Genomic DNA, 22,871 nt, shown 5'->3' on the forward strand with positions numbered 1-22,871 from the left:
TGATTACCTGCACGGCTGCATTTTGAACCAGCTGTAGCTTCTGGATATTCTTCAAGGGTAGCCCCATGTAGAGCACATTGCAATAGTCTAAATGACAGATGACCAGGGTGTGAGTGACAGATTGGGACTCCTGATCCAGGAAGGGGTGTAACTGGCACACAACATGAAGTTGCGCAAAGGCCTTCCTGGCCACGACTGCCACCTGCTCCTTAAGCAGGAGTTGTGAGTCCAGAGGACCCCCAGATTATACACTGGATCTGTCTGGGGCAGTACAACTCCATTGAGAACCAAAGATGGTAAACCCCCAGATACAGAGGGGCCTCCAATCCATAGCCACTCCGTCTTACCAGTGTTTAGCTGAAGCCTGTTGTTCCCCATCCAGACCCCTACAGCCTCCAGGCACCGTGAAAGGGTGGTCACAGCATCACTCAAATCACCCAGGATGGAGATGTATAATTGGGTATCATCTGCGTACTGATGATACCTCATCCCATGGTGATGGATGATCTCTCCCAGTGGTTTCATGTAGATGTTAAACAGGAGTGGTGAGAGTACCGAACTCTGTGGTACCCACAATACAGGGGCCGTGGGCCAGACCTCTCACTCCCAATTAACACTGATTGGTACTGACCTTGGAGGAAGGAAGTGAACCAGCACAAAACTGTGCCACCCACGCCCAACTCCCTAAGTCGGCCCAAAAGGATACCATGGTCGACGTTATCAAAAGCCGCTGAGAGGTCAAGAAGAGCAAGGATGGACGCACTAACCCCACCCCGCTCCCACCAGAGATCATCCATGAGTGTGACCAATGCTGTTTCCGTCCTATATCTGGGCCTGAAACCTGACTGGAAAGGGCCCAGATAATCTGTTTCAGCCAGTATCCTCTGGAGCTGCAATGCTACCATCTTCTCAACCTTCCCTAAAAAGGGGAGGTGGGACACTGGATGAAAACTGTCCACTATAGTGGGATCCAGGGATGGTCTCTTGAGGAGGGGATGCACCAGCACCTCTTTAAAGGTGACTGGGAACACCCCCTCCCTCAAGGATGAATTCACCATCGCCTGGACCCACCCACATGTCACCTCCTGAGCGACCTTGACCAGCCAGGAAGGGCATAGGTCTAGTTGACAAGTGGTGGCATTAACAGTCTGGAGGACCCTGTCCACTTCCTCAGGTCCAACAGAATCAAACTGTTCCCAGATAACAGGGTAAGTCCATACCCTGGGCATCTCCATAGGCCCCACGCTTGGAATCCAACTGGGAATGGATCTGAGTGATTTTATCCTCCAGATGCCCAGAAAACTCCTCTGTATAGCCCTGTAAATAGGCCACTGGGCCCCCCTTTCCCAAAAGGGATCAGGTGATCTTAAACAGGGCCACTGGGCAGCATTCTGTGGATGCAATAAGAGCGGAGAAATATGGATGTTTCGCCGCTCTTACCGCCACAAGGTAGGCCTTAATAGCGGCTCTAGCCTGTGTTCGGTCAGATTTGGTCCTTGTTTTCCTCCAGCGGCGCTCTAAATGTCTCTTAATCCTTTTCAAGACCCTCAACTCCTCCGTAAACCACGGGGAGTGTCGGGCTTGATGGAACAAGAGAAGTCGCACGGGTGTGAACTTGTCCGAGGCCTTGGCTGCTTTCCTATTCCAGGCAGCGGCCAAGGCCTCCATTGGACTGTGCAGTGGATCCTCGGGTATAACACCCAGCTCCCTTTGGGCCCATCAGTTGCTGGGAGTGGACCAGTTGAATAGGTCCTTCCTCCCTGCGGAAGGGGGTAGCATAAGAGAATCTCAAGGCACCAGGGCATGATCTGACCATGAGAGATCCAAAATGCAAGCATTCAGTTGTGAAGAAGACAATCACACACCTTTTCAGTCTATGGGGACACAGCTTGATTGGGGGAAAAAAAACAATTATAGGAGAAAATATAATGTTCCAAGCAGGTCACACGATGGTCTGCTATAAACTTGGTTCTCATACAATTTAAAGAGTCTGGAGAAGGCTTGCAATTTTCCAATGTATTACTCCATTCCCCCATGTCAGAGTGGGCAGTATGGCAGTTTGTAGAGATCATTTTTCCCTTCTGAAAATGTAGATGGCACATGTTTGCACACTCACAATAAAGTAGTTATAAGTATTTGATGATATTTCATGTTTGAAGATCTGGTCCTGCCTTATGTGGACTATCAAAAAATGACAAGGTCACATCTGGCAATGCAATATTTCATATTATATTTCATTATGTATATCTCCTACACTTTTTATGAGTCACAAAGCGGAGTTTTATGCCAAGGATATTAAAAAATGGCAAAGCTTTGAGAGTCTAATGTTCTGAAATTCAGTCTGGAGGTTTCATCAAAGAAGATATGGTAGTTACATAAACACCTGCATTTCAGAACACATTGACTATTGATAAAAAAATCTAAATATCTGATTATTATAGCATATAAAAAGTAATAATATAAAATACTCTTAAGATATGCCTCTTATGGCAAAGGATAATTCCACTTTACTTGCTTATACCTTTTATCCTTACAATACAGTAGTTACTGAAATACTTTGTATTCCTGTTCTATGTTGTCATTGGGAATAAGTTGGGGGATTAGATTTCAACCATTGTGGTACTCTCCAGACACTTTTAGTTTTCATTTATGGCATCTCTATTAAACTGGTATATTTCCTTGACAATTCTGTTTAGCTAAAAGAAAAAGAAAGTCTAAAATAAGTAATGTGGAATATCTAAGTGATGAAAAATCAAGCTGCTCATTAAGCTATAGTGGATAGGGCCCATTTGGGATCTTTCTTGTTGCTGAGAGTTGCAGGGAAGAGAAATATTCAAAAGAAAAGTGCTATTATGGAGACATTGCGAGCAACAGATGCAGCACCACTTAGAGACTTGACATTACGGTACTTCCTGTGTTGGCCAAAACAGAAATCTCAGTGGTTCATTCTCCGGGTCATTGTAAAATGTACTAGCACAACTCTTGCAAGAATTGAGATTGTTGTATCTTGTTATCTTGGCCAACATTTTGGTTGAACAGGGAGTGCACATCTCAACTATCTTTTTTCCATCAAGTGGGCAGGACTACTTAAAATATTCCCACCCCCACCCCCACCCCCACCCCCCATGTTTATCAGAATGTCTCAGCATTTTTAAATCCTTTCTTGGCATAGCAACTTAAGATATTGAACAAATAAAACAAAACAATAAGACAGGTTGAAAGAAATAGATTGAGTTACATATTTCAGCAAACTATAGTTTGGTTAATTGCTTTGTTCAGTCAGACAGAATTGGTTAGGTTTATGTAATACACTAAGCCAAAACCTATCAAATCACATTGTGATTAAGTGTCAGGAGGCAAACAAGTCCCATATCAAATGAAACCCATATAAAAGAGTAGTTGGAGATATAGGAGTTTTCTGGGCACCACACAATAGATGTTTAACAATTGCAGGGAAATCACACCTGATTTAAATCACAGATGAACTGTGGCCAGATTCACACATCATAATCAGAGCCATAAAGTGATTTGTTTGTTGTTGGCTTAGTTCATAAGCCAGGCTATGATAGGTGTTTGAAATAAACTACGATAACGTCAAGTGTGTCATGTCATTGTCCAAATGACGTGAATTATGTTTGATGCTCCTGGTGCAAATTACATCCTTATTGTATCTGTTATAATCATTCAGACTATATATGCCTTGTTTGCTTCATTTGAAGTAATTCCCTCCCATCTTTGCTTCTAGCAAAGATGAGCCTATGAACTGCTTCTTGGGTAGAAACCACGATTGACTGACATTAATTTTCTAGTTTTCCTATCTAGTACATCCAATTCAGCTTGCATCCAGTCAATTAAACCTACAGTATATCAAATAATTGGAACAGTTGAAGTGTTTATGGCTTTAATTGCATTTAATTTGGTTTTCAGAATGTTTCTGATATATTTTATATAATTGGAGCAAGTATTATAACTTGCTCATGTAGTAAGTCAGACACTTCCACTAACTCTAAGCATTTGCATCTTTTTTCCTAGTACAATTGCCCCATTTCCATTTATTAGCTGTACTCCTATTCAATAAGTTTGCCTCCTCCAAAGTAATCTCCAAAGTTACACATTGGCCTATTAAAAAAGGCAAAAAATATTTGCTCCTACGATTGTTAATCATCTGCAACTTGCTTTAGAATGCTCTCTAAAGGATGATAGATACATTTGTTCACACACCCCATTGAAATACAAAACACTCAAGCACATTTTATCCGATCACATTGGTCAAGTCCACCCCGTGGGATTAAGGTGTAGTTCCACGTACCATGTAAACCCTGAAAATTGGGTAAACCATGGTTGGTTAAGCATGCGCTGTGAAGACAACCATTGTCACTGTCTTCAAATAGTGGCACTTAATTTCCCGGCTCATCCTTTCAGTATTTCAGTCCTTGTTAAAACCTAGGCGCTTTTTTTTTTTTTTCCCTTTTAAACGCTCTTTTTCCAAGATGCGATTATTGGAACGCAACCCAAGGGCAAAAAGCTTCACCACAGGCAACACGCATGCTCTCCTCTTTCTTTCGTTTTTGGGCATGCTCGCGGCTCGACTGGCAGCTTAGACGCGAGCAGAGCTTGCGTGGCGGCGGCGGCGGCGCGCGCTTCGAGGCCAGCTGTGGCCTCAGCGCGCGCTCCCGCGAGCACTGTTACACGTGGCAGTTCACTGAGCGCTCCCGGGCGGGGAGAGCCAGAAAGCAGCCGGCTTGTCGCGCGGCTCTTTGACAAGCGTCTGCAGGACCGGCTTAGAGCAGGGCGCGGTAGCGAACTGGAGGCTGGGGACGGCCAGGTAAGGGGAGCGACCTTCGGCAGGTATTAGGGGGCAAGAGAAATTAGCAAACTATTGGGACGTGCCGTCTGGATACAGGATACAGTCTGGATACAGGATACAGTCTATCTCCGCGTTTGGACGGAGCCTGCATCTGTGAGGTAGGGCAGGCAGAGATGATAGCATCCCATTGAGCCAAGGGACATCAAGGGCTGGAAAACCCTTTGAACTTGCCCATAAGAAAGGGAAGAGGAGATTTATCTCAGCGCAAGAGATACAGAGAATCGTCTTCCGCAGCAAATTAGGTGTCCCATAGGGAACATTGCAAATGCAGTACCTGACTCACATCTGGGAATCTGTCTAGTCTTTGGATGGATGGATGGATGGATGGATTTGTTCTAAAGGTGTCCTGTGGTTTTGTATGCAACCTGCTTAATTATCTCGAAGCTACTCTGATTCTAAATAAGTTTAGCTCTTTTAGAAAGTTAGACCCAAAGGATTAAAAATCCTCATTCCCCCAGCTTGGATGCAACTAGCTCCTAATTATATTGCAAGGTTGAAGAATTTGTAACATATTCAAAAACTGGGGGAGAAATGGGCTAATTGCATGTCATGCAAATATGTTATACCTAGATTGAAATAGTAATTTTGGAAAGGGGTTCCCCTGAATGCTATATTATAAAGATATTTGTGTTGCTTTTCGGATTGGGATAATCTTCACCACAAACAAACCACCTGAATCCAAATTGTGTTGGGGGGAAGGGTGACCCTGCCATGTTATACACCAAGAATGGGGAAATAGCTTTTTTGACATATGTGGTGCAGTGGTGGCCTCCATCTTTTGTCTTTATCTTGCAACCCAGTTCTCACTCTTTAATTATGATAGGCTGGGTGGACTTTGGGTAAGCTCTGATGTCTGACATTGAAAATAGGTCACAGAGAAGGTTCATCATACATTAAAGAATAGATGGGACAATCATAACAACATAATATCTCAGCTGTAGGAATATAGGAAGTTGGCAATTCAATAGCTGTCTTATCTGCTATCATTACTGTGGCATTTACTTTCCCTGTTGATTGAATGTAATTTAGTGATCTTTCTTGATTTTATATCTTCTTTGATTTGTAGTATCTTGGTACATAAAATGTGCAGGTTTACTGTTAGTTATGATTCTCTTCATCATTAATATGAGAACCTTAAACCAGGGTTCCTCAACCTTAGCAGCTTTAAGATGGGTGGACTTCAACTCCCAGAATTCTGGAAACTGGAATTGGGAACTATGGCTCCAGCTGGATTTTCAAAACCAGTTCTGTCCCATATTATGCCGCAAATAGGAAAGATAGGGAAGAAATCAAGAATACAGCACTATGGGACACAAAGAGGTTATAGTAAGACAGAAAAAGAAGGAAGTCATCAGCTGTACAGTATTAGAGAAATTAAGCTCCTCCCTCCATCTGTTGTTATCTAGCATCAGCCATCCCATTTGGCTATATAATGAGCAAAGAAAGGAAAGTAGGGACACATTCTGTTGGCTTAGTTAAGAAAGTGTTCGGCTCTTCTTTGGATGGTTTTCTAGTCTAACTAGTCATTAGTAACTATATAACTAAGCCTTAGAGTCTGAATTACTTTTTTTGCTTCTTACCTAAAAAATGGTTTATTTGATGTCTTTTTAGAAAGCCTGATTGCAGGGATTTAAAAAAAAAAAACTAATATGTAAACTACTATAAAGTTTTTTTTTTTTTGGTATAACTAAACTAATTAGGATTGATAGATTAGCTTTTTGGTAGCTGAGATGCTTTATGAAATAGGTTTTAATTTGTATCTTGTTGATATACATTGTTGGGAGGGAGGGAGGCTCATTTATTAGGTTAACTTAATTGTTTATTATGAAACTGAAAGTAGATTTAAGTAATTAAATAAGCACCACTGTGTTTGTCTTTCTGAGTCATTCTTGGTCCTTTGGTTTGTATAGGAAGTTCTGACGTGGCACAGTTTTTTTCTCTCTCAGCTGTGCAGGAAGTTGTTTTATTGGCTAAGAATATTATCAACTGTAACTGGCTGGAACAGAATTCTTTATAATGACAATCAGCATGGCTTTAATGTCAAGCAGTTAAATACACCTGTTGAGATGACCAGAGCTCTAACTGCCACGTTTCATTCTTTCCAGGAAAGAAAAATAGAGTGAGGGCAGGGAGTTGGGGAATCACTGGCAGCAACCTGATCCCTCCACGGCATCTATTTAATTAACTAGTGCCACCTCATCAAAAATAGAGTTTTCTCATGTTATTTGCATGACATTTGAGACATCACAACTCTTACTTTAAAAGCTCTAATTTAGTGTACAAAACCATTTATGTCTTCAATATAGGAAAAGAAATAACAGTCAGGAAAACTGATTTGCAATGCAGATCAGATGTATGTGTTAACATTCATAATTTAGAATACTGCTGACTGATTAGCATTTTCTCATTGTCTAAGTTTTAATAAGCAATAAGTTGTGAATTTGTAAAGCACTGATGGATATTTATTTATTTAATTAATTAATTAATTAATATGCTGCCCATCTTCTCCAGAGGGTGACTCTGGGCAGCTCACAATTAAAATCCAACACAGTAAAAAACCGTAAAAATATAAATATCCATATTAAATTAGCTAAAAATAATTCTGTATAAAAGACTATATACAATTAAAGATGATGGAGTGGCACAGTATTGATTATCCCACCAGCCAATTCCAACAGTGCGAGCCCCCATCCGGTCCCCACGCCATCTGGGCATAGCCAAGATTTCACAGTTTTACGGAAGGCCAGGAGAGTGGAGCCGGACCGCATCTCAGGTGGTAAGCTGTTCCAGAGGCCAGAGGGCATGGCAGAAAAGGCCCTCTTCCTAGACCCTGCCAGCCAGAATTCCTTGACTGGTGGGGTCCACAACATGCCCCTTCTTCCGGACCGAGTGGGGTGGGCTGACATAATGGGGGCGAGATGGCTCCTCAGATAGCCTGGCCTTGTGTCATGAAGGGCTTTAAAGGTGATGACCAACACCTTGAATTGGCCCCGGAAGCAAACTGGTACCCAATGCAGCTCACGGAGCAGAGGTGTTATATGGGTCCTTCGGGCCCCAAAAATTGCTCGCACGGCCGCATTCTGGACCAGCTGAAGCTTTCGGATGCTCTTCCGGAATAGCCCCATGTAGAGCACATTCCAGTAGTCCAAATGGGATACCTTTCCTTCCCTAAAAATGCCACTGTAATCAACAAACTTATATAAACTCAATGGCATATATAAATTTAATTCATGCTTGTACTTATTTTTAAAAACATATTGAAATATAAGATATGCAATTTGTTTGCTTTTTGTATGCCTTTGGTGCATTTCATATTTCTGCATAAATTCATTTTGAGAAATTGGATAACTTTATGTAGTACATTCAATTATTGCAAACTACAAATACCTCAAACTGCCACACGTGTTGATGCAGGGCCTACAGTGGTGTGTCAGAGGGGATAGAAAGGTCTGTGTGAGCCTTTCCTTAGTAATTTTACACATACCAATTAATGGGTAAAGAAATAAAGCTTTGTAATGAGCATGATTGCGGCTCTGCTACAATTTTCTCTCACGCTTTGTCATAATTACTTTTAGGGCGATTCTGTAGTTTCAGTTTGGTACTAAAAAGCAGAGAAGTGACTGCGAGAAAGTTTTAGACAGGTGCCCCTTTGGCTGCGTTTTTGTACATATTTACATAGGAATGATCCCCTTTGAAATGTGTGGGACTTGCTTCTCCGTACACATTCACAGAATCCAGATTTGCCTTTGTGAAACTAGGGTGGTGGATATGGATTTTCCTGTTTCCCTTTCACTCTAGTTGTCTCTCCTGGACTCACAGCTCCTGCTTGAAGAGCAGGTGGCAGCTGTAGCCAGAGGGGCTTTTGCACAACTGTGTCTTGTGTAACAGTTGTGCTCATGTCTGGATCTGGAGGACCTGCTCATGGTCACTCACACCTTAGTCATACTCCTGATTGCACCCCTGCAGCACACTCTACATGGGGCTGCCCTTGGAGACATAGAGCTTTAAAGATGATAACCAGCACCCTGAATCCAGAAGCCTAATGGAAGCCAGTGCAGCTCACAGAGTAGCAGTGTTACATGGGCATAATGAGATCCCATAACTACCTGTGCGGCTGCATTCTGGACCAACTGAACCTTACATATGGTCTAGTTGGTCCAGAATGCAGCCGCACAGGTAGTTATGGGATCTCATTATGCCCATGTAACACTGCTACTCTGTGAGCTGCACTGGCTTCCATTAGGCTTCTGGATGTGATTCAGGGTGCTGGTTATCATCTTTAAAGCTCTATGTCAGGGTTCCTCAACCTTGGCAATGTGAAGATGTGTGGACTTCAACACCCAGAATTCTGGGAGTTGAAGTCCATATATCTTCATGTCGCCAAGGTTGAGGAACCCTGCTGTACGTGGCATAGGGCCAGGTTATTTGAAGGACACCTTCTCCCAAGAACATCTGCCTGCCCCACATGCTCCCATAGGGGGGGCATGCTCCAGGCTCCTTCTTTTAAATTTTGTCATCTTCTGGGACCTAGGAAGTGTGCCTTTTCTGGGGTTGCCTCTGTTCTCTGGAACGATATCGAGCCCCATATACTGTACAACAGGCCCCAACTCTGCTTGCCTTTAGGAAAGCCATTAAGACCTGGTTTTTCTCCCAGGCATTTATGGAGTCCCCTTTTGGGTTGGTTTTTTTGTTTTTTTGTTTTTGGTGCTTGGTAGCAATTTCTATTTTGTATCTTATATTTTTATATTGTATATCTTTTAATGCTATTGGGGTAGTTTTATTGTTTGTTGTATGCCACCCAGAGTCACATTGTTTGATTTGGGTGGCCTTATAAATCTAGTAAATAAATAAACAAACAAATATACATACATACTGCAGAGAAAGTTGGGGACTCTTCTGAACTGGAAAAAAAATCCCAGAAAATTGAACAGAATAGATAGGGAAGTCTGCTTCCCTCTTTCAAAGTGCCTGCTCCTACAGTAAATCTGAATCCAGTTATCATTTTAAACTGTAATTGCCACTTTAAATAACATCTTCATCAGTTAGGTCAATTATATAACTATTAACCTAAACAAATCATATATGTATCTACTAATGAGTAAGTAATATGAAACAAGTAAATAGGGTTTCCTTGCAAGTAGTGGGCATAGAACTGTAGAGGTTGACATTTTGGTTCTACAAATGGGAAAAGTGTACCTGACTGCATTTTGCTCATGTCAGAGACTTGCCTATGAGTTGAAGTAGTGCCATCTTTGAGTTGTCACAAAACTCATAGGATTTGCTTTCCCCCTTGCCAGTCCTTGTCCTTCTCTATTGTTTCTAATCCAAGGCTGGGTTGGGCATTATTCTGCACCATTCATCACTTAGGCAAAGTGATTGCTTTTTTCTTCTGGCTATGATGCCATTCCTTTCCAGTGCATTGCCAGCCAGTAGGCAGAACACCCACCAGTGGGGGCATTGCAGCAGGATTGGGGGAATTCTCATTTTTGGTCTTTGCCTTCTCTGGGCTGGTTATCTGCCCATTCTCCCAACTCCATTTGGGCATCCCCAAGTTAAAATAGTAGAAAATAAAGAAATATACAGAGCACCCATAACCCTAGAGAGCAGGGAGGCAGACCCCTTCATGGTTAGGCAAACTAGCTAGGTCCTGTAGAGCAGGAGAATTAACTAGCTGCTGAGCAATTTGGTGTTTTTTTTCCCCATAGTGTTGGGAGGGCTTGGCTTGCTTATTTATTTATTATATATATATATATATGATTTAGAGGCTGCCCGACTCTGAATGACCCTGGGCAGCTCCCATTTTAAAAGCAAGAAATATTGAAATAAGGATGAAACTGACAAATAGAGGGAAAGGGACAAATAAACACTCGCTCTAGATAAAATTGGGAAGCTTTGCTTTCCTGTTGCTGTATTTTATTGTTCCTCAGTCTTGGCAACTTCAAGATGTCTGGACTTCAACTCCCAGAATGCCCTAGCCAGCATTCTGGGAGTTGAAGTCCAGACATCTTAAAGTTGCCATGGTTCAGAAACACTGCTGTATTTGGTTGGAAGCCTGCAGAGAAGCTGTGGTTGAAAAAAACAGATGTGGAAAGAACTTGGGAAACAAGATGAAAGAACAGATGCTAGAAGAGAAGTGAATAAGGTGGAGATTGGCTGGTAACCAGAGGGTGAAGAGGGCAAGTCTACATCTTGCAGTACTCCCGAAAACACTACCAGTCACACCCACGCCAGGCCACCTGACTGCTTCCAAAGTAATGGCGAGCAACATAACATGTTTTATTCATCTTGCAGCTCTCTTTTGATGATGTTGGAATAAGGGGGGAAATGCTATGTTTAGAATGGTACAGCTAATAATGACTAATGTCTCTCTCATTTATGGGGTGGGAATGAGACAATGTTAGGTGAACAGAGTATAAAAAGAATGAAGTCAGGGCATGATAGTAAGGGCAAGTAGGCGCTGGGTCTTAATGTCACATTGGAAGCTTCTTTGGTGATTAAATATTCATTTGTTGCCACATATTGGCTTATTGTGGGGGGCGGGCTTTGGGGAATTTTTACCTTCTTAGAAACATACATGTTTCAGTTACTGTTGGTATTATTTATATACATCACTCACTATGTTCGTGTCATTTGACAAAAGTTGGTATAAAGGGACATAAAACTTAAATGAGACAGAGGGAAATAGTAGGAGAGAGAAAATTGAGGAATGGATCAGAAGAGGGGTGGATATTATTTCAGTTGCACATACATTGTCCTACTTAAGTAATGTATAGAGATTAAAGCCAGGACAAGCAGCTTGTGTCCTGAAAGCAACAGGTGGCCTCCAGTCTTTTTCTTTCTGCTCTTGGAGCATCCTAAGATTGTGCTCCTAAATTACAGGTACATAGTTTTACACATACAAAAGAAACATGACCAAGGGTAGATTATCTTGCAATAGGCTTAACTTACCAATTTCTTTCACTCATCCCATAAATGCAAAAAAAAAAAAAAGTAAGGTTGAAGATTTAATTCCTGCTCCTTCAGATGATGTCACTATTTATCCTCCTCCTCCTTCCCCAATCATAAGAAAAAGTGTGTCTCCAGACACCAAAGAAGTGTCTGTTGCTGGACTTCATCCAGAAAAAGGTAGATTTTGAGGAGAAATTCCATGGAGGCAATCTGGCAAAAATTCCATGTTTTATAAAGTAAAGCCAATTAATATTATCCACTTGCACAGTAAAACCATAAATTTGCATCTGTATCCCTGATATGGAAGAACTGTCATGTACTTTGTCCAGACCAAAGCCATCATTCTTAAGAGAATTAATTAACAGTCTATAGACCACTTCCTTCGGCCCTGATGTGTCAAAAATCTCATTCTGTTTCTTACTATTATAATGTATCAATAGAATAATAATAATTCAATTCACATTTTTATAACAGGAAAAAAAAATACTGCTGACATGAATCACCAAGGATATGTTGCAGCACCTCCATATTCCCAGTCCCAGCCAGGAATGGGAGGGTTTTCTGCTGGTTTTGGACAAACAGTCTCTTCACCTCTGCATGGACACTATAATGATGCAAATACAGCAACTTCTACATCTCAGTCAGGTACAGTTACTTCATGTTCTATCTATGGTCTGTTCTATCCTGCTTCTTTCTAAAAATAATGGGTTGCATTTTCCATGATTCTCAGCCAGGACTATCTTTGTGGGGAATTCTGGATGTAATGAGTCATAGAAAATGATTTATTATCATAAAAAACTCGTCAGACCAAGTATAATTCGAATAAATAAGGGTTTACGTGATCTATGAACTCAGCTTGTATGTGTTTGATTCAGCATTTAAGCCCTGGGAAAAATACTGATTCTTGTGGGCTTCTTTCATCGAGGTCCTGCTCCCCTTCTAGTGTGGCTGCAAAGTTAACTTTGAAAAAGCTTATTGCTTTCTCTTCTTTCTTGGTACTGATATAAATGTAAGATCACTGGATAATTTGGAATGTATTTATTTGCGTAATTTAATTTATTAATTTATTTCTTTGACGTTACTTATGTTTTAACTGTTATGGTGTACCCCTTTAATGATTTTCCATTGTTGTCCATTCCATTGTTATATGTTTATTTTTACTTTAGGTGTATTGAAAACAAATGTGCCTTTTGGAGTTCCTCCTGTCATTGGATCTCCACCTCATAGCCTCCACCCACCTAAGCAGATTAATTTCCAGAATGGACCTGGCACTGCAGCAGCACAGCAGCCACCCAGGTGATTTAAAATAAAGCAGAAGAAAGTATTGGGTATCTTCTTTATGCTTTTGAGGACTGTGCAGATCCTTAGATGAAGTTCTTTGCTCATGTGACATGAAGCAGGCTCAGAAGCTCCAGGGTGGCTTTTCAAGGCCATCCATTAAGTCTTTGGTATATGCTAGCTGTCCCTACAGAAGTGTCTTTTGTGCAAACCCATACATGCTCAGAAGGCATGGAGGTCAGGGGCCTGCAGAGTAGGCAATGACTTGTGACTGTTTTGTGCCTTTGCACTGTAGATCCAGAAATACTTTAAAAACAATGGAAATGTATGATACATCTATTCCTGAAAGCATTTTGTTAGTATCTGTCAGGAACTTGTTTTGTAAGTCCAGTAGGCCATGCTCAGTCCATGAATATGATGTAAGCAGCATCTGCCTTCCTTTGGCAGTATGATCTCATATAATTTTGGGTGTCCTTGGGTCTGGCTGAAGCTCCATTTCTCATATGCTGTGTAAGCTGCGCAGTATCATAATACTGGAAGGGACCAACCTATGCTCAGTGCAGAAATCCAACTTAAAGGAGTCCCAAAAGAAGGTTATCCATCCCTAGTTCAACATACAGAGGAACCCACCACCTCTCTTAGTAGTTGGTTCCACTATAAAACTGCTCTAATGGTTATGAAGTTTTTTCTAATATTCAACTGGAATCTGGTGTTCTGTACTTTAAGACCATTATTCCAAATTCAGGACCAACAGAATTCAAATCTTGGCCTTGTATTGTATGCTTCCTATATTAGATGAGTGCTATTGTATTTATCCTAGTACTTCCCTTCTCAAGGCTAAATATAAACAGTCAATATTTCCTCACTGGATTTACTTTCCAGCTCTTTCATCATCCTTGTTACTGTTTTAAGAACTTTTACCGGTTTATCTTGGTCTTAAAGTATGATGACCAGAACAGGACAGAGTACCTGGAGTAGTATCTGACCAATGAGAATGCAGTGGAACTAATACTTTCTGTGATTTGAAAACATACTTATATTGGGCATCATTAAAACTGTATATACCGCAACTTTGATTTTACAAAAGTTGATGCAATGGAATTCGAATGTAACAGGTCACACTGTGTTATAACTTATGTCATATATGTAATATCATTATGCAATTAACATAATGTGTGTAGTGTGTGGTGTACAATATACACTAGTATATTGTAGTGAAGTCAATATACATGTGACATTTGTGTCCTTTGATGCTATTTGCATAATGACCGCATAATGCAAATGATGTAATTTGCATCCTTGTGGGTGACATACCCTTTGATTTACTGGACTGGGGGAAAAGCAGAAACCCTTTTCCCCAATTAGTTTATTAAAATGAGATTGCACTATATTGTATATTCTATAGACACAATTTAACATAGCCTTTTTATAAAATAAATCACTTTTGTACTAAGTTCTGGAATATTGATAAAGAAGTACTTGCATAAATTGGATTAACCAAAAGGAAAAGCCTAATTCTTTTACTGTTGTATCGAGCAGTTACTTTAATTAGAGTCCAAGGCCTAATTTAATCCATATGTTTTGAGCAACCATAATGCAGAACATATTCTCTGGGCAGACAGTCACCTTTGACCTCTAGGTCTAACTTAAAAGACCAAAGCTGAAGGTCAATGAGCCATGAGATGAGATTTAATCTTATTTCAGTTCCTTTTTGTTTCTTCTTGGTCATTATATGAGCAGTGTACACAGGAATTAATAGTGTCATATTTTATAGAAATTGTGAAGTTATTCACGCATGACTTTGTGTTGTATCTTTGTTTGAGAAATTATTGTTGAATAAGGGAAAATTATTCAAATTGAGCTGTCTATTAATTGAGACCAATCTTCTTGCTGATCCTATTAAGGTTTGCTTTGTTTAAGCCAGTTTTAAATTTTAAGGAAAAAATAATGCATTCCATTATTGATTCTTTCATCTATTTTTCTTTCAAGATTTTAACAGAAAGGGAGAGATCTTAGTACTAAGAGAACTTTATAAAACGTAGTTGCTAAAATGGATAAAAAGAAAGAAGGAAAGATATTTTAGACTTCAGTCGAAATCATAGTTACTAGGAAGTAAAATCTACTCTAAGACAGTATTCTTCGTGATTACTCAGGCTTCTGCATCATGCAAAGTCACAATGTGATTGTTTGGTCTTAGCTTAGCAAATTCTGTAAATCCTTTCATAGTGGTTTATAAACCATGGCTTAGGGCTTGTTCTTGTCTCAAACCTGCCAAATTGTGGTTTATTCAATAAACCATGTTTAATCAAAGCATGACTTGTATGAAGCAGTTCTCACTTTGTCCAGTCTACAGCTTTCTGAGTACATGTGAGATGTATGTGTTTCCATTGCAGATTATAAAAAAAATTGCAAAGAACGATGATCAACAATGAAAGAGCAGAAAGAATAAGAAAGGAGAAGAACCTTAAATACAGAATTGTTCAGTAATGTTGTTTATAGTATATGGTTGTGTTTCATAGGAAATATTCACTTCTTGCAAACTGAGATCATTTGCATTAGATAGGGTTTAATATAAGTTGTTTGCAAAGTACCTCTTCCGTTCCATCTCATTTTTTTTGCAATATGAAAAGAGGACACTTTCCATGTATTATCTTCCCCGCTGTTTAGGTTGGAGAAGAGTTCTGGTAGGATTGCTTACTACTATTCAGCCTCCTAATAAAAATACTGCTAATAGTTTTAGCTCAGATTCCATTGTGTATATAAAACATAATGTCACAATGGAGGCCTTTTTTAGAAGAGAAATTTCAGTTGTGCAAAATGTTTCTAACAGAAAACAGCGCCTGTGTAATGATAAACTGTGTTTTATTATCCTGAGAATGAGTCTTGGTGAACTTAGGACTTGCACTCTCTACTGTTGAGCAGCCATGAAGAAGAGATTGGAAACTTCGACATTCGATTAGCTGCAGTTTGGTATTAAGCACTTTTACGACAGTGGTTCATGTCAGTTATGCTTTATTGAAACAACCCTGCTATATCAAAGTTATTGTTTGTTTCAGTAAGTCACAGAGAAAGCTAATGGTTTATATGGGTTTAGACATAATGATAAACTGTCACTAGTAGACGTGGAAGAAAACCTCTTATTTTGAAGGTGCCTCAGGAAAAATAAAAGGGACAAAAGAATATGTCTGAGGCTGGCTCACCCAGGATTATTCCCCTATAAATAATAATTAATCATGATGTGGCTACAGACAAAGCTTCTTTTTAGCTTCCTAGACATTTTATGTGCGATATTTTCTCAGCAGAGCCTGCAGGAATAATTCAGGGCAGTTTGGTTTATGAGTTGTTTATGAGCAGTATATCATACTGTATAGTGATTTCCTGGGATTCCGTAATATTATTTTTCTTCTTTTCAGATTTCCAGCTTCTCCAGCTTCTTATCCTTCCTACCATCACTCTTTACAGTCCTACCCAAATAGCCCTCCTCGGTCTACAGTACAGCTGACAAATCAGCTTGGCAACATGCAAATACATAGTTATGGTAAGAATTGCATAATCCATGAAAGGTTTTTGGTTTGGTTTGGTTTTTTGCTTTTTTTTTTTTTTTTATTGAGTACAAAAAACAAAGAGAGAGAACAATAACAACAGCCCTATAAAGAAGAAATTCCAAAGAAAAGAAAATCTTAAAAAAGGAAACAAAAATATACAGTGCATATATTCATGGATATCTATACATATAGAAAAGTTCAACATTAGCATTTTAGTGAATGATAGCCCTATTTCATTATAAACATCCATAACTTATTTATGCCCGTGATTCTGTTGTAAGTTGCTAATAACATGAACTTTGCAGACCACTGGGTAGTTACTGAGAGATCAGAATCTTAACTGTGTGTTGGTTTCTTTTAATTTGTATTGAATTTAAATAATGCTTAGGGTAGAAACGCTGACTTAAACTCCATAGATTTGAGTGGGACTCAAACATGGCTAATTTAATCTGGATCTAACACATTGGGCCCCTTCATGGATCACTGCCTTGTCGTGGCGAAGGGGCTTGCGTAACTCAGTGAAGCCATGAGCTATACCGTGCAGGGCCACCCAAGACGGACAGGTCATGACAGACAGTTCTGACAAAATGTGGTCCACTGGAGAAGGAAATGGCAACCCACTCCAGTATCCTTGCCAAGAAAACCCCATGGACAATGTTAAAAGGCTAAAAGATATGACGCCGGAAGATGAGCCCCTCAGGTCAGAAGGTGTCCAATATGCTACTGGGGAAGAGCGGAGGGCATTTCCAAGTAACTCCAGAAAGAGTGAAGCGGCTGGGCCAAAGCCGAAAGGACGTTCAGCTGTGGATGTATCTGGAAGCGAAAAGAAGGTCCGATGCTGTAAAGAACAATATTGTATAGGTACCTGGAATGTAAGATCTATGAACCAAGGCAAGCTGGATGTGGTCAAACATGAGATGACAAGATTGAACATCGACATCTTGGGAATCAGCGAACTGAAATGGACGGGAATGGGTGAATTTAATTCAGGTGACCATTATATCTACTACTGTGGGCAAGAAACCCTTAGAAGAAATGGAGTTGCACTCATAGTCAGTAAGAGAGTGGGAAAGGCAGTAATGGGGTACAACCTCAAAAACGACAGAATGATCTCAGTGCGTATCCAAGGCAAACCATTCAATATCACAGTCATCCAAGTCTATGCCCCAACCACTGATGCTGAAGAAGCTGAAGTTGACCGCTTCTATGAAGACCTACAACACCTTCTAGAACTAGCACCAAAAAGATGTCCTTTTCATCATAGGGGACTGGAATGCTAAAGTAGGAAGTCAAGGAGTAATCGGAATAACAGGCAAGTTTGGCCTTGGAGTACAAAATGAAGCAGGGCAAAGGCTAATAGAGTTCTGTCAAGAGAACAAGCTAGTCATAGCAAACACTCTTTTCCAACAACACAAGAGACGACTCTACACATGGACATCACCAGATGGTCAATACCGAAACCAGATTGATTATATACTTTGCAGCCAAAGATGGAGAAGCTCTATACAGACAGCAAAAACAAGACCAGGAGCTGACTGTGGCTCAGATCATGAGCTTCTTACTGCAAAATTTAGGCTTAAATTGAAGAATGTAGGGAAAACCACTAGACCACTCAGGTATGACTTAGATCATATTCCTTGTGAGTACACAGTGAAGGTGATGAATAGATTTAGAGGATTAGATTTGGTAGACAGAGTGCCTGAAGAACTATGGACGGAGGTCCGTAACATTGTACAGGAGGCAGCAACTAAAACCATCCCAAAGAAAAAGAAATGCAAGAAAGCAAAATGGCTGTCTGATGAGGCTTTACAAATAGCTGTGGAAAGAAGGAATGCGAAAAGCAAGGGTGAAAGGGAAAGATATAAGCAATTGAATGCAGATTTCCAGAGAATAGCAAGGAGAGATAAGAAGGCCTTCTTAAATGAACAATGCAAAGAAATCGAGGAAAACAATAGAATGGGGAAGACTAGAGATCTCTACAAGAAAATTGGAGATATGAAAGGAACGTTTAGTGCAAAGATGGGCATGATAAAGGACAAAAAAGGCAGGGACCTAACAGAAGCAGAAGAGATTAAGAAGAGGTGGCAAGAATACACAGAAGAACAATACAAGAAAGATCTTAATGTCCCTGATGTCCACGCTGGTGTGATCACTGACCTTGAGCCAGACATCCTAGAGAGTGAAGTCAAGTGGGCCTTAGGAAGCATTGCTAACAACAAAGCTAGTGGAGATGACAGTATTCCAGCTGAGTTATTTAAAATACTAAAAGATGATGGTGTTAAAGTGCTGCACTCAATATGCCAGCAAGTTTGGAAAACGCAACAGTGGCCACGGGATTGGAAAAGGTCAGTTTATGTTCCAATTCCAAAGAAGGGCAACGCCAAAGAATGCTCAAACTATCGTACAATTGCACTCATTTCACATGCTAGCAAGGTTATGCTCAAAATCCTACAAGCTAGGCTTCAGCAATACATGAACCGAGAACTACCGGATGTACAAGCTGGGTTTCGAAGAGGCAGAGGAACTAGAGATCAAATCGCCAACATTCGCTGGATCATGGAGAAACGAGAGTTCCAGAAAAATATCTACTTCTGCTTCATTGACTATGCAAAAGCCTTTGATTGTGTGGATCACAACAAACTCTGGCAAATTCTTAAAGAGATGGGAGTACCAGACCACCTTACCTGTCTCCTGAGAAGTCTGTATGCGGGCCAAGAAGCAACAGTCAGAACCGGTCATGGAACAACCGATTGGTTCAAAATAGGGAAAGGTGTACGACAAGGCTGTATACTGTCACCCTGCTTATTTAACCTATATGCAGAGTACATCATGAGAAATGCCAGGCTGGAAGAATCACAAGCCGGAATTAAGATTGCAGGGAGAATCATCAACAACCTCAGATATGCGGACGATACCACCCTAATGGCAGAAAGTGAAGAAGAACTAAAGAGCCTCTTGATGAGGGTGAAAGAGGAGAGTGCAAAAGCTGGCTTGAAACTCAACATTAAAAAATCTAAGATCATGGCATCTGGACCCATCAATTCCTGGCAAATAGAAGGGGTAGAAATGGAAGCAGTAACAGACTTCATTTATTTGGGCTCCAAGATCACCGCAGACGGAGACTGCAGCCATGAAATTAAAAGACGCTTGCTCCTTGGGAGGAAAGCTATGGCAAGCCTAGATAGCATATTAAAAAGCAGAGACGTCACCTTGCCGACAAAGATCCGCATAGTCAAAGCTATGGTTTTTCCAGTAGTAATGTATGGCTGTGAGAGCTGGACCATAAAAAAGGCCGAGCGCCGAAGAATTGATGCCTTTGAACTGTGGTGCTGGAGAAGACTCTTGAGAGTCCCCTGGACTGCTAGGAGGTCAAACCAGTCAATCTTAAAGGAAATCAACCCTGATTGCTCATTGGAAGGATCGATAATGAAGCTCAAGCTCAGATATTTTGGTCACCTAATGCGAAGAGAGATCTCTTTGGAGAAGACCCTGATGCTGGGAAAGATTGAAGGCAAAAGGAGAAGAGGACGGCAGAGGATGAGATGGTTAGATAGCATCACTGAAGCAATGAGCATGAAACTGAGCAAACTCAGGGAGGCAGTGAAGGACAGGAAGGCCTGGTGCAATATGGTTCATGGGGTCACAAAGAGTCGGACACGACTTAACGACTAAACAACAACAAAAACACATTGGGGCCAATTGTTGCAAGTAGATTTCTGCTTGTATTAAAGGGCTTTCAATTGCAGAATCCTGCACCATCACAAAACATAGTAGGGCAAGGGGATGAGTTGGGTGTGCAATAATTTGGGGAAGTAGAAAACAGAGATCTTTGGGATCTGGACCCCTAGAAATAAGCATTTTACATTGCACTCATTTTACATTGACTGACTACCATATACATGTCATCTAAAGGTGGTATAAAAATACTTCAAACAGACAAACCATATTTTATGGTTAAGTCAATATTATTTTCCTGGGATTATCAACTTCTGTCTTGAAAATTCTTAAAAAAATTAGGCTGAACTATTGTACTGTTTATTTAAACATATTTTTGGTGAAGGACAAAAATCTGATAGGATATTTTAGATTGTATTGGATAGTTCAAAAGCATATTGGATGCCTCCAAATACTAGCAATTGCCAGTATTAATGGGATGTGTAATATAAATAAATGAATAAATCAATGGATTATGGCTTTTAAAGTTACCTTCATAATCTTACTTTAGCATAAGTACAAGATTCCTAATGCAAATTTTACCCATTGTAAATGTATTTTTAAAGGATTTTGTTGAAATCATGGCTATTTATTAATTGAGTAGACTGTGTTCATTTTTACAAACTTCATAAATTCGTTAATCCTTGAAAACTATCTTCTCCCATCCTTTTGTTTCATATGTAAAGATACAAGCAATTCTTGGTTTATACAAGCCCTGCCTTAATATATCTGACTTTATGAAAGAGGGTGCAAGAATGGCAACCATTATGTTAGTGCATGCAGAAATAGTGGCCTTCATGATTACATATGTGCAAAATAATGACTTCTTTATTTGCTCACACATACTGTACAGCACATAATCTGACGTGCAAAATCTGCATGCAAGAATTCCTGTGTAACTTGGAGACTGTGTGTATTCAGACATGATCTCTGAAATATTATACATGCCATGGAGCTCATATGGATTAGGCTTAACATTTCAGCAAAGGATCCTCATAGTTTATACTCTGTTTTGTATGGGTAGTAAAAGTATTGATTGAAAATCTTTGTAGTTGTCATCTTTCATCTGTATCAGAGTAGTTAAGTACCCAGAAGAATACTTCATTTTACCAGGAAACATACTGAAATGGAATGAAATAATTACTTCTAGGAGTGTGACATCACGTAGTAGTTTGTAATTTAAGTAAATATTTTTGTAGATGTTCTTGTAGAGTCATTTTGGTTTAATATGAATATAATTAAAATCTACCAATAATTAATGATTTGGATTCAGACATAGCCATGCCTAGGGCAGAAACAAATGAAAATAAAATAGTCATAAATGAATAGCTTCCATTGATCTGTTTTGATGAATCAAGACTAAGTTGAAGGAAAAAAACCAGAAGAAAGCAGTGGCAAACCACTTCTGTATTGTTATCAACAGTACTACATAAATATGTCCATGAAATCACCAGGAGTCTAGCTTGACTTGAGGGGCACAGTCCCTCTAAGCATACTCTAAGCATAATTGAATCTGGATCTAATTCATTGTAATTTCAAAGAAATATAAACATTGACAAAAATATGTATGTAAATATCTACAATAGTAGATTACCTGGAAGTAACTGCATAACGATTAACAATTTGAGTTTTAGATGCATACTTAATCATAGTATTCTTGCATAGGTGCCAGTAATGCTCAGAACCCACCTTCTTCTGGGCCTTCAGGCCTTCCGTCGTCTTTGCAAAGTCCACTGCCTCGGCCACATCAAATGGCTTTGCCAACAAGTCCTCCTATTTCTCCACCAAATAACTTGAATAGTCACTGCCCTCCATCTTTACCTCCTTCAATGGCCAGGCAGGAGGGGATCCCTGGTTCAAATCCATTGAACACCAACTTGCCACAGCAACTTGCAAGTGAACCCCCAGGTCCTGGGTTTTCTTCTCAGTATGGTAAGTGTGACTTCCTACAGTATGTAAGACTAGCAGGCTGCAATTTCTGTTTTGAGGATAAGCGAGGGGGTAGCATCTGATGAGAAGTGAGGGAAGCATCTAGAATTTAGAATCAATAAGGTTTAAATGCTTTCTTTTTCTGTCTGTAGATTTTCTACTGTACATGCACTGGCATAACAATCAGAGATTGTGTTTGTGTGACCTGTTAAGCTAACTCTAGACTTAACATGTTGACTAGACTGTACTATAGATCAGACTTTCGTTGATACAATCACGTTTTTTACCTGAGATGTGTTCTGATGTTGTTCCTCTTAACTTGACCTCCTTGTATCATTGGAACCCGTTATGAGTTCTGAACACAGAGACAAAAGGCTTGGCTGGCTGCAAAATGAGACATGTTCGTTTTTTCCACCCTTCCATAGGCATGGCAGAGGAGGAACAAAAAGGGGATATATATACCCCAACTCTGATTGGACTACCACAGAATGTGTAGACCTGTTTAAATTGGGTCTATGAAATGGATGTGTTATCTGCTAATGATTTCTGCTGTCTTTGGTTGCCACCATATACATGCATTATCAGCTACT

The 22,871-nt window shown here is 40.1% G+C and overlaps 1 protein-coding gene across 1 annotated transcript in view; it reads left to right on the forward strand.

The window, feature by feature from the left end:
* The first annotated feature begins 4,672 nt into the window (after positions 1-4,672).
* Positions 4,673-22,871, forward strand: part of SEC24D (SEC24 homolog D, COPII component) — a 73,903-nt gene continuing 55,704 nt past the window's right edge. Inside the window, exons 1-5 of the mRNA XM_088132919.1 lie at positions 4,673-4,825; positions 12,290-12,460; positions 12,982-13,111; positions 16,507-16,631; positions 22,018-22,284. Coding sequence (XP_087989045.1) covers positions 12,310-12,460; positions 12,982-13,111; positions 16,507-16,631; positions 22,018-22,284 — 673 coding nt within the window. The 5' untranslated portion in view covers positions 4,673-4,825; positions 12,290-12,309. The remainder of the gene's footprint in view (positions 4,826-12,289; positions 12,461-12,981; positions 13,112-16,506; positions 16,632-22,017; positions 22,285-22,871) is intronic.

The sequence above is a fragment of the Python bivittatus genome, unplaced genomic scaffold, assembly GCF_059951505.1.
Source record: "Python bivittatus isolate LINGU-HERP-01145 unplaced genomic scaffold, Pbiv_v1 ctg000070_np1212, whole genome shotgun sequence".
Taxonomy (NCBI): Eukaryota; Metazoa; Chordata; class Lepidosauria; order Squamata; family Pythonidae; genus Python; species Python bivittatus.